General features: G+C 39.8%; 1 protein-coding gene across 3 annotated transcripts in view; it reads right to left on the bottom strand.

Moving 5' to 3' along the window:
* Window positions 1-12002, bottom strand: part of LOC139636505 (inactive rhomboid protein 2-like) — a 30422-nt gene extending 18420 nt beyond the window's left edge. The window contains exons 1-3 of one of the 3 annotated variants that reach the window (XM_071504636.1): window positions 11856-12002; window positions 6589-6658; window positions 366-512 (exon numbers count right to left, since the gene is read on the bottom strand). In XM_071504636.1, coding sequence (XP_071360737.1) covers window positions 366-500 — 135 coding nt within the window. In that variant the 5' untranslated portion in view covers window positions 501-512; window positions 6589-6658; window positions 11856-12002. Of the gene's footprint in view, window positions 1-365; window positions 513-6588; window positions 6659-11768 lie in introns of all 3 variants that reach the window. The other 2 variants (XM_071504635.1, XM_071504637.1) reach the window with 2 other exon arrangements.
* Between the last annotated feature and the right edge of the window lie 386 nt (window positions 12003-12388).

The following is a 12388-nucleotide window of genomic DNA, read 5'->3' as shown; positions in this document are numbered from 1 at the left end:
AATTGATGTTTCCTTAATTCTTTCCAAAATTACTCTTTGAACAAAAGGTTGATTTTCAACAGAAAAACAGTGAACTACTGCATTCATGGTCAGTATCAAGCCATTTCTCTGCTCTTTAGGGAAATCAAGGCAAATGATAAACTATTCTTGTTGCTAATTACTGATTTCTAACAAGAAATATTATGTAGTATAACAGAGACTGCAGCCTTAGGGCACTTTTTAAAACTTAAATTAACTGAAGAAGAATAGGAATGCACTTAACACCAGATGTGATGAGTTACTGTGATAACACATCTTCTAAATGAACATCTGCTCCAAGAGGCCAGGCACTAAAGAACAGGGTTAGGTCCAAATGGTCAGCTTACCTGTTTCGCAGATTCTTGGGACATCACCTCAGGTGGCGGGATGGCTATTACAAGGCTGGGTGGCTTCTTACTCTTTAGACGGCTATCTGATTGAGCTCTGTTTGGAGGAGGCTCCTTCCCCTCCTGTGATGCCATCCCGTTAGAGTGCTGGAGATGAGAAAATCGTAAACATAACTGGAACATTTATGTCACATAACACTGTTTTACACAATTATGATATTGAAGAGATCTCTTTTGCCCAGATGATGTTTAAAAGATTTTACAAGCCCTTTCAAATTCTTGCTACTTTTAAGCATTTACACATAATAAAATTAGCACCAGCACTATAAGAGTGTGGTTAGTTAGAGGGTATGTGAAGCTTAATACTCCAAATGCATTGATAAGGTACAAACTCAATATCTTGCAATGAGGTTAAAGCAAATATCTTGTTATGCAAGATTCATCAAAATATGTCAATTTATCCATAAACAGCATTTTTTTCAAAGACAAGGCAAGATTGATGTCAGCGAACAAAAACTGTGACTTATGTCTATAATGATGATTGTGGATTATATTAAATATTTCTGTAAAATTATAAAACTAAAAATTAACATGTAGCCTATTTCTACTAGTGAATGTATGGTGATATTATATAACTGATGTCATGCCATAAGTGGACTAGATCACTGGGGCAGAGCGAAAATATTTAACCAACCTCAATTCTTATCTCACAAGAGCTAAAACAACAGCAAAACAAAATCTGCTGTAGGAAATTAAATGTGTTGTGTGAAGTCTCTTGTGGGAAACTTGTGGACCTACCCTTCTCCTTATATCCTCAACAATTACTCAAAAAGGAAACTATTTCAGTCTATGTAAACAAACAGTCGGGATCTGGCTTTCTTCCAGTTCAATCTGCTGAAACAAAAATCACTGCCAGCTTCCCTTGCTTTTTGATTACCTTGATTGGCAATATCTTAAGTGATCCTTAAAAGGCTCTGCAACCACTTCCAGCAGATGAGAAATGGTGTTATATTAAGGACAGCAACCTTGTATTGCTACACAGTGCTTAGGTAATTGATTCAAACTAATGTAATCACTGTATAAAGGAAGAGGTGGGAGAAAAGGAAGCAGATGTTGCTTCCTGTGTTTTGCACTGGGAACGTGTGCCTAAAGATATAAAAACCAAACACAAATACACAAATAATTAAATTATATTACATTTCTGACCTGGAGCTGGAGTGGGTTACATATGTGTATGGTAATTTTTTTTTGTCATAGTTTATTGGGCTATAGCACATTTTCAGGAATTTTATTCAGTAAACCATTCATTGACAGAATAACCAGATGGACATATATGCCTTTAGCTAATCCAGTGAATTAAACACCTGACAAATAAACATACTTTATCACATTTATGAAGAAAATATATAATTATAATATAATAATGCCAAAAGCAGTCCTACTCATTAGAGAATTGCTCAGAGAGAGAAATGAAATAAATAGTTATCTTTTATGATATATAGCATTGTACAGTGCCACCCAGCCCAACCGGAGGCTTTAAAATAATTCAAGGGAACTGGTTAGACAACTAAAAATCAGACTCCAATACTGCAGCACCAAATGAAAACACTTGAAACATTGATGAAAAAGCAACTGATACACCAGCTGTTGGGAGTGACATCACATGACATGGGGTCAATAGTGGTCTCCAATTATCATGTATCCTCAACATGGTCAGTAATCCATATCCTTTTCCTTTGCTTCAATTGAAAACAGCCTTGCACTTCTTTTTGTTGAATACATCTAGTAACGGTGATCTAGGAGTTGAAGCTTGCTCTGCGTCTGTATTCATTTTAAGTTGTTTCTGAATGAGATCATCAGCTTCTGTCTAAAACACAATGTGCACCCAGCGGTTTCAAAAAAATACTCCGTACCAGTGGGTGCAGTGACTTCTATCAATATCACTGTGTCTTACAGTCTGTGTTTACAAACAGCACATGAATGTGTGCACGTACTGTATACTGTACACCACACAAATGACACATAAATCACATCCAGAGTCTTCTCAGATGAGTCGATGTAATAACTCATTACCTGTCTCTGCGTCTGCTCAGGGACGGAACAATATCGCCAAACTTAATTTTCTCCGTCTGCCAGTCTTTACCAATCACAGTCAACAGCGGAGCAACCAGCAGGTCTATTCCTGGAGCTCAGAACGTCTCGTAGCGTTACAGTATTTCCAGAAAAATCAAAGGCACTGCAGATGTAAACCTATCATGTCACAAGCCTTGGCCAACACATCCATTATGTCATTATTGTCTTGAAAGCCTTGAAGTTGTCCTGGAGTTGTGGTTTTAAAAAAAATCAATGCGAGACCCTGGGTGTCTGCAGCAGGAATGGCAGCAGCAGAGAAATCTGACACCAGCTCAGTCATTAGCCTAGTTTCCACTACAGTACCAACACACGGCTTGACTGGGCTTTTACATATAGGCTGCATTACTTTGCCCTCACCCCCCAAAACAGCATTTGTACAGGATCTTTATGATAATAGGGACGTAACTTTCACTGCTGCTAACTGTGTTTTCAATTTGGTGTGTTAAATATTTCATGTTTGGGCATAAAGCCTGATTCAGCCCTCTTGAGACACAGAGGAGGCTACTGGCTATCTAACCTGTGGTTTAGTGGGGTAGTGGGTAGGGGCTGGAACTCATCCACTTAGATAATGAAATAGATAGGAATTTGGCTAATGGAAAGAGCGTTGAAGTGGCAGGGAGACTGCTGCTAACCACAGTCTGTCAGTGCAGGCAGGCAGATGTGAGGATCTGCACAGGCAAACTAATGGGGATGGACTGCAGATAGTGTTGACCACAGGGAGGAGAACAGAGGGATATACTGAACTACAAGCCTTTGTGGGACTACATTTTACCAACACATGTATATATAGTCATACTCAACTCAACTTGACCTTGAAGTTACACATGATTTAAAATTATACCATATTAGCAACATAAGAATTATTTTTTCCCCAAGTATATCACAATTGCAGAGGGTCATGATATAGAGCATGGATCTCAAACTACAGGCCCAGTGTCCAGATCCTTAACATGGTCAGAATTTGTTGTTAGATCAGCAACTTATACTATATTTTCCATGATTTGTTTTTGTAATTGGAGATTTATTTATTTATCTTATTAAGTGGCAATGCTAAACCAAACATATGTAGCAGTATGCTAGGTACCAGGGAGAGGGGTGGGAGAGATGAGCTGCTCAGCTTCAGAGTGTATACAGTGAAAAATGATTGTAGAAACATTACAAAACCCACTGAGTTTTCAAGCAGCAGCACTCTAGTTAAAACAATTTTACAGTAACCTAGGTCTTGTTGAGCTCATTTAATATGGTTCACTGTGATCTTCACAATAATAGGCAGGTTAGTGGGACATTATTCTAGTCATAAGCAGCAAACCTGTTTTGACAGAGTGAAAAATACCTTAAGAATGGTGTCAGTTATTTTCATTGAATCATGACCATGATTTTCCTCAGCTGTGTCTAGAAATGATGGTATGTCAACAACAGCAGCACCATAAGGGCATAAGGACAAGATATGAAAAATCAAAGTCCAATCAAGTCAAGTTGAAGCTTGATGAGAAGATAGCTTGATAAGAAAAGCTACAAAATAAAACCCTTTGGCATGTAAAAAAAAAAAAAGAGGAAACCTCAAGAGAAGCAATTCAATGATTCCCAACCTCAGATGTGGGGAGGTCAACTTGTCGACACACTCACTGCGGTCACGGATACCACTGGAGTCACATGTCAGAGCAAGGAAGAGGTATGTCCATAATGACATCATCCATAGCTAATGTCATCACATGACATAGAACAAGTGCCCCTGCGTGTCTATGCCTCACTGTGGTCTACTAATTCACTGGCTCATCTAAACAGCTCCTCACTTGACCATTGATCAGCAGGATTGTACTATCTGTGTGTGTCTGTCTGTCTGTGTGTGTTTGCCACCTCCACCCCCTTGTGTATGGGGATATGTTCCTTTGGGAGGGTGTCACCATGGTTAAGTCTCTTCCCCCCTGGGGAAACCTGCCAGTGTGTTTGTTTAGTGTGTTCCCATTCGCCTGATGCTTCAGGCAGTGTCGCCTCACTGAAGCCTGACAGGCTGGACTGTGCTCATTAACTCACAGCTATATAATTTTGAAAATATGTCACAGATTGCAAACACATTCAGGGCAAATTGCTCCATTCTTACAAAACCTGTACATCATATCAAGTTTCATTTTCTGCCACGCTCACTCTACACACCAGTGGACCGACTCTACTTGAGCCAAGCTTACTTAGGTGACTTATGTGAAGCATAAGCTGCAGTAGACAAACGTGCAAAACGAGGGGGCTTTGGCTACATAAACTTACTAACATGAGCTCGAGTGCAGATGTACTGTTTGACAATTAACAAAACCTGAAAGTTATAATTGTGTAAAGCACCATGAACAGTAATTATATAATAGATTGGAATAGATAGATTGGATTAAACTATAATTATCACAGGACCTTTAGGTAAAGCTACAATCTTATTCACTTCTGTATATCATGTCTCCAGAAATTCAGACATCAACTATGCCAACTACAAAAGCAACCAGACTTTTACTCGCTGTGTATTTTTGGCATTCTTCTCACATCTGAGCCAGGGGAACGGTTGAGAAACTGCACTATGTGCCTCCACAACAATAAAAAACATGCTGTAGCTGCTTACTGTGTGGTGGGAGTCGTGTGAGTGCCAAGCTCAGTTTTTTTTTTTTTTTTTTTTACTTTTCCATTTTAAGCATTTACATGACTTTCCAAAGCAACCTGTATGAGTCAAATAAGCTTCAAATCTACTTCAGAGGTGGTGAAAGTAACTAACATTAACAACTACAAGTGTTACCCTTGTCACTGCCCAGAAACTGCTTACAAAAATGAGAAGTGCTGTAAATAGTGACTTTTCCTCTTAATAAGGGAAAGAGAGAAAGAGAAAGAGTTGAGTTGGGAAGTTGTGAGGTGGGAATTTCTTATAATAACTCAGTATAAGCTACTGACTGAATACAGAGGACTGACCAATGGAATCTGTGCTGTAGACGGACTTAAATAAATAATCACAATCAATACTCAGATTGATGAAGGCTGGCGCTTGTCAAGCAGAGGGGGGAGCAGCATTTTTTGGACGTTTGCGTCCTGTGGATAATCCCGGGGTCTTTGTTGAGTGATTAGCTATAGCTAGCTACAGACAAACATGCTTGTAAAGCTGCACTTGAGTCAGCTTCCACCATTCAGACCAGTTACGATAATGCACATATATTTATACAAATGCGCAAACGTGTGTGGAAACTGTACTGCACGTTAGAAAACAGTCGTTCGTTCCTGAGCACTGACAGTCAGCAGTAGCAAGTAAACGAGCAAATTACACATCGATTTATCATTTCAAAATGATATAAGTTGTCTCATTAATCACCTTGGTCAACATATGTGATAACGAGGAGTTAGGGTATATTGTAGTGCAGCAAACATATTTATTCAATCTACATATTTACAATTAACAATGTAACACAATACCCAAGCCTTTTTATTCTTTTCTGCTTTTTATTTAGCAAATTAATATTTTGTCCTCTCTGTTAATAAGATGAAGGGTTCTCTGTGCAAAAGTTTGAGAAATTTAAGAGGCACGTTCTGTTTGGAAACAAGTGAACGCTTAGGTGCAACTCGTCCAAACAATTTTTTTGCAGTTGCTAAGTCTATCAAAGCAAATCTTTTACATTAACATGCCGGGAGTCAGTGACCAAGGAAAGGCATTGTTCTAATTCTAGCCACTTCTTTTTGATCTGTTCAGGTTTCATCATCAAACATTATAAAGGTAATAATAAGGTGATCATTTAACATGTCAGATGGTGGTGCTTCTGACACTGGCATTACTGGGTGAAAAGCAAGGCCTGATCACAAGACAATATTACACAACATCCTTCCTTTGGTGGCAGAGGCTTTGGGCTTTGCTCATTTACACTTCATTCTACTACAGCATTCATGAACATTTACCTCTAGATAACTGTGTCCTGTACACTGATACAATTCAACATTGAATGAGTCATTTTGAAACAAGCATTTCGAACAAGTGTGTCATTTAACTGTGCAGCAGAAATAGCAGTTTTTGTGGTCAGAGCTGCGGTGGGGGGTTTTCTGAAACTCCTGGGAGGCTAAATGAGGAACTGACCTTCACATAAATGCCTCATCACTTCTTCTTAACATCCACCAAGTTCTACGTGGATCTTCCCTCGTAGATCCTGACGGGGACATACACAAAAACATGCATAACTGTTAGTTTACCACTTGTGATAATTTAAACATGATTACCATAAACTTTAATAAGCAACAATTCTCGTATAGCTTTTTAAAAGGGATGAGTGCTGTTAGGGTTTACCAATAAATGTCCCTTAACCTTTGTAATATGTTGAAAACACCAGAAGAGCACATTTCTGCATAGACACAGGAAACCTACAGTCCATTAAATATGACTTCACACATGCAGTTACTCAAAGGAAGCTTGATCAAAATTATGAAGCATCAGAGAATCACAGAGTGAAGGATGGATGACAGAGGCCATTCTCATTTTTTCATTAGTATGACTAAGGACAGCGCCGATGGTTGAACTGAGTGATAATGTTTGGGAAATATTCACATCCTCACACAGACTTTATGTTTCACACAATCAGTAAGTGTGCGCACAGTTACGTCAGTGCAAGTTTGTATGTGGGACTTGCCCACAGTAGCAGTAACATCAGTATAGTAACATAGAGATATAATGTGTTTACAGATGACAGATGATACATTTTAGCAGTTTGGTTAGACCTCAAGTACTGTTTCACTCAAGCAACTTTTAATCAGTCAAAAAAGTAAATCAAAATAAGAACTAAAAGTGAGGAATATTTATACATCAGTCACTTTACTTGTTTGTCTGCTTGATGCTTACAACATATCTTACTTTTGACCAAACATGGCATTTGGTCTGGATATTCATTGCCTCCAGGTGATGGAGAAAGAAAATGTTGGTAACCCCCTGGCATCCCCTGACTTACTACACTACTCCTCACTCCACAGAGACTCATTAATAATGTTTTCTTGACTCGCTGATCCCTAATTTGGCACCGTCATCAGACCAAAATGTGCGATTCCTCACTTTCAACTTCAGTTCACGCTTTCCATTCTCACCCGTCAGCAATTTATGACATGAACAAGCCACAGTGCAGTTATTTCAGCATTATGCTTTGTAGGCCACTTTTTAAATGCCACCTCTGCCTGAAAGTGGCTCTGGAACAAGAGTTATGGGAGAACTGGGGCAGAAAAATCTAACCAACTATAACCTAAAAGTGGCCAAGCTTGGCCAAGCCACCATGTAATTTGGTATGGCTATTCATTGTCTCTATTCTTGTAACCTCCTTGGCCCACCCCCCACACACTACCTACGTTACTGTCAGGTCATCAGGTGTCAGGCATTCCCCAGAAATTAAAAACCTCATTCTGGAAAACTCAGACCTTTCCTGTTGCAAACAGCGAACAGCAATTCAAAGTGGTTGTAGGATTTTTGGACAAGTAAATCCTGCTTATGAAAATTAGATTTCCCATTCCCATGTTTGATAAACAGAGTTTTCATGATGAAGCCTATCCAACTCAACAAGCAGAGCTGCTGGACCAGTCCTGTGCTGCAAACAGAAGACCAGAGAGGAGTGTGACGGAGCTGTACTGTACAAGGGCCAGCAGCCAGCTCCATGCAGACTGCCTTGAGAATGAGGAGGAGTGCTCTGCTTTAACAGTGTGTTTTTATAAGGATAAGGATAATAAACTGATAAACTTCAAAAGCTGGTCTGGTTTGGCCTGTTGGCGCTGTTTCTTTGTGTTTAAGGTACAAAATGATTATGACTGAGCAGGCAGTCATTGTGCCAGCAGGAGCTTAATCAGTTGAATGTTACTGCAGGTGTAGGGGAGTGTGAGTTTCAGTGGTGTGTTTTCATGCCTCTAAACAGTCAGAGCCACAATCGAAACTGCCCACTCATTCCTCACTCCCAACCATAATATCTCTTAATGATGACTCTCCAAACAAAACCTTGCTTCTTTACATATCCCATTACGCTTCTTTGGCTGATAATAGCACTTTGGTGCCTCACATAAATCAATAGTTCCTTTTCAAAGCCATTTGAAGACAGTAATTCAAGTCAACGTTACTATCGGGGCATTTCGTTCAAAAAGGACCTTGGCTTCAATGTAATCAGTCCAGAAACAGTTTAAAACATTGCACCATTTTTCAAAGAGCCAGCATGCCCAAACCCGCAAAACACTGAGCTACAACGGCAAATTCCTCAGCAACAGCACTGCACTTGTTCCCAGTCCACGAGTTTCTCACAATCAACTAATGTTCATACAGCGAGTGCACATTTTAAAACATGGTATTACTACCCTGTCGTGTTTTTCTCTCTGTCACTGGTGCAACAAGTGTGTGTAGACGTTTGTATGCTGAAATGTGTTACCCAAAACAGCTAACTTCTGAAGGCAAGAGAAATTCTTGTCAAGTAGCACAGCTTGACTGTTAAAACTGAGATAGACAAAGTCGCGCACTGTCACTGCTGCTGTGCCAGACTCAAGTGAAGACAATTTGTCCCCTCCGGGAACTGGCAAGAAATGCAGACAGAAATGAGCTTTTTCAAATGTAAATGGTCTGTACAGACTACTCCCTGCACCTAGGGAGCTTTATAGCAAAGTCAGAGTATCCAAAGAAATCCTTTTAAGGGTTATGATTCTCTGGGTTTCAAAGCATTTCCGGAGTGTCCCAATATATTTGAGATAATGTGTCATGCACTGTGGAACGAGGGTTGGCATAGGAGTGCAGGGAAAAAAATTCCAACAGCCCAGCCAGCAGCTTGATACTCCTCTTACTGAAGCAGGTTGGTATTATAAAAGAAAAAAGGCACTGTGTTTTCTGGGCGTGTTATGGCTGAAAACAGATAAGATCGTGGAAGGAAAGCCCTTAGAGGGAAGTGATGAGAGGGTTTGATTGTGACACACTGACAGACTGAAAGACACTGAATGCAAGTGGAAATACCTAGGGGTTTCCTAACTTCAAATTTTGAGAACAGCGAAAGAAGTTATACATTAATCAGGCCCCGTGTTCTTTTCTGTTACCGTTAGATAAAACGGGCTTTAGTTCTCTGTTCGTGGAAAGGTAACAACGAAGCAGCCATCAACCTATTAAACCACTTCAAAGTCTCTGGGGAAAAGTCTGGAAATCCATTAAGGGTCCTGAAGATCAACAGACCCGATCTGGAAACCTCGAGAGAAATCTACTATATTATTTCTGGAAACACCAACATTACGTCCAAATATGTGCCTTGTCGATAAAGACAGAGCTTGCTTGCTGATTCTGATGAAGACGCAGCTGCTGCGTAACAGCATGTTGTACAACATACAACCGCCTTCTACGCTTATAATGTGGTTCTGCTTTTTTCTGTTTTGTCTTCACAGCTGCAGAAAAGTTTGTATGATGTGCTTACATACACTGCAATGAATAACACTCCATTACTAACAGCTTTCTCTTGTTCACAGATATATTCACATACTGTAGATCTCAAGGGGGTGGGGGGTTAGAATGAGGTAATTAAGTTTTGAATCAGCCTATGGGGACAGTGAAGTACGTATGCAGACTCTAAAAGTTTAGGTAACATGAAGACAACTGCTACTTAGTCTGATATTTAGTTGTTGGTAAAATTAGCATTTCTTATTAAAAAATAACATAAGAAATACTACTATGTAGTATTTACAATGTAATTCTACAGTATTGTGCAAGTATATCTGCAAACTCTGAGATAAAAGTAAAAGAAATATAAAAAGATCACTATAAAGAACTAAGTTCATAGACTTACGGTTGAATATTAAACACAACTGTTAATATTTACGTCATGAGTGTTCTCTAATACCAGTTACCCAAAACTGAAAAGCAAAGTTTAAACTGATCTGTGTGAACCAACACTGCCTTTGCGCAAAGTCTTTATGTTTCAGTGATCTCAGGTTATCTACGCACATGGTTGTATTCAATGTGTGAGTAGCATCCTCCACTGCACAAGTCTGCCAAGAGCAACTAGAGCAACAGACTGCTCCTCCACTTATCATTCTGACAGAAAGCCATCATGATCTTAAATACAAGCAAATATAGTAAGAAAAACACTGCAATAGTGCTGGAATAATTATTACAATGATTATTTTGACCACATTGTCCACCACTAAGAAGGCCTACTGCGTAATTTGGTATTAATCAAATGTTGATGGAATAAGCAGTGGCTGAAACTTTAGTTAACTTAAGTGGCAACTGAACTCCCTGCACAGTACACCACTATTTCTAATCACCTACAGCCCATCATTTCAGCACAGCTGCAACAACAGGTGACGAGAGAGATAAACTGTGCTGAGTAACACTGGCCTACATTTTCATCCTGTGTTAACAAATCAAACGACGATAGGTCTGCAAAAGCAGGTGCTGTGCCATTTTTAGTCCCACTCCTGCACATGTTTCTGCAGACTGAAGACAAACATCTGATAAGGTTCCCTCTCAACAGACTCATTTCAGAGCAGCTGGTAAACAGAAACTGGCACAGAATTACATAACAGTCTATAGGTGGTGGAGAGGTGACCGTAAGGACAGTGAACACACATGAACACACATGAACACCACAGGTATTCCTACATTTTCTGTAGTTGCTCCTGCAGTAATGTGCAGCAGTTCAGCGGCTCACTGCACTTTCTCCATTTCTGCCATCACTGTGTGCAACTACAACAGGATGAGCTGAACCAGGACCGAGTCTCTTGTCTGCAGAGCACTTATTTCTGTCATGCTTCAGGTGAAAATGTCAGTTTCAGTCATCGCCATTCCTCATTAGATTCCGCTGAAACACGGAGCGAACACGCCCTCTGAAATACTTAGAAAAACACATGGGAGGGGTGACACAGCCGCATGGTGACTATAATTAACTTATAACAGAGGGAATCTGAGATGAACGGTGGTATTCGCGTACATTTGTCCCGGCGGGCACAGCAACAAAGGGCCTGCCGGGACACGCTTTCAGCGGCGGGCGGTGGGGTGAAAACGGCCGCTGCAAGCTAACGTTCAACTGTGACTAGCTGTTATTTATCCTCTTCAAAAAAGCTTTTTCTTAACTTAAAAATGAAATTCCCTTCAGCAGACTACTTTTACGTGGTGATTTTGAGATATTTTTCTGTTTTTGATTAAAAAAAATAATAAATTAAAGAAGAAAACTCGGTGGTGACCGTGGATTCAAACACTTCAAGTTCTAACGGCTCTTTAACGGTCGAGAAACAAATGTAAGGTCTCAAAAGTCTCATTTCACTCACCTCCGAGAAGAAATAAGTGGTTTTTTATTCATTAGCAGACGGTATATGTCCGAAATGGCACAACACTGTTTGCTACTGTCCACCAACCTCTATTACTTCCCTCTTTCTGTCTTCCAACATCCTTCACTGCGGCTCCACGGAGGAGCAGGGGGCGGAGTTACGACTGATCTTACCCACGGAGAGGAGCGGGGGCCCGGGTCAACCCTCCAGCTCCCGGCCGTGTGTGGAACCACAGGTATGGAGTGAAAGAGGTGCCAATATTATTTATTTATTATTTATTATTATATTATTTATTATACGATTTACAGAGCTAAATAATGTTTTGTGAAATTAAAAAAAAAAAAATCTATTTGTATCTGAATATTTTTACACAAAAGAATCTCAGTATAGATGTTGTGTTTGTGAAACCAGTACATTTGAGAACATTTTGCTATGCATGCGTATTTTCCACCACAATCAGAGTAAAATTAGAGCAAAAAAAACAGTGACAGTACGCGACTTTCATCTCCAGGATGTGACTCACAAATGTGAATATTTGTGCTCATACCAGTTTTGCGAGATGAGAGTTTGTGCACAGATATGTAAAAGTTTGGACAAATACAAAACACAATAATAGATTC

The sequence above is a fragment of the Trachinotus anak genome, unplaced genomic scaffold (genome assembly GCF_046630095.1).
Source record: "Trachinotus anak isolate AG129_WGS33_773 ecotype Australia unplaced genomic scaffold, CSIRO_AGI_Tana_v1 ptg000019l, whole genome shotgun sequence".
NCBI classification, from domain to species: domain Eukaryota; kingdom Metazoa; phylum Chordata; class Actinopteri; order Carangiformes; family Carangidae; genus Trachinotus; species Trachinotus anak.
The sequence above is the reverse complement of the archived record's forward strand: the minus strand, read 5'-3'. Positions and strand labels throughout refer to the sequence as shown.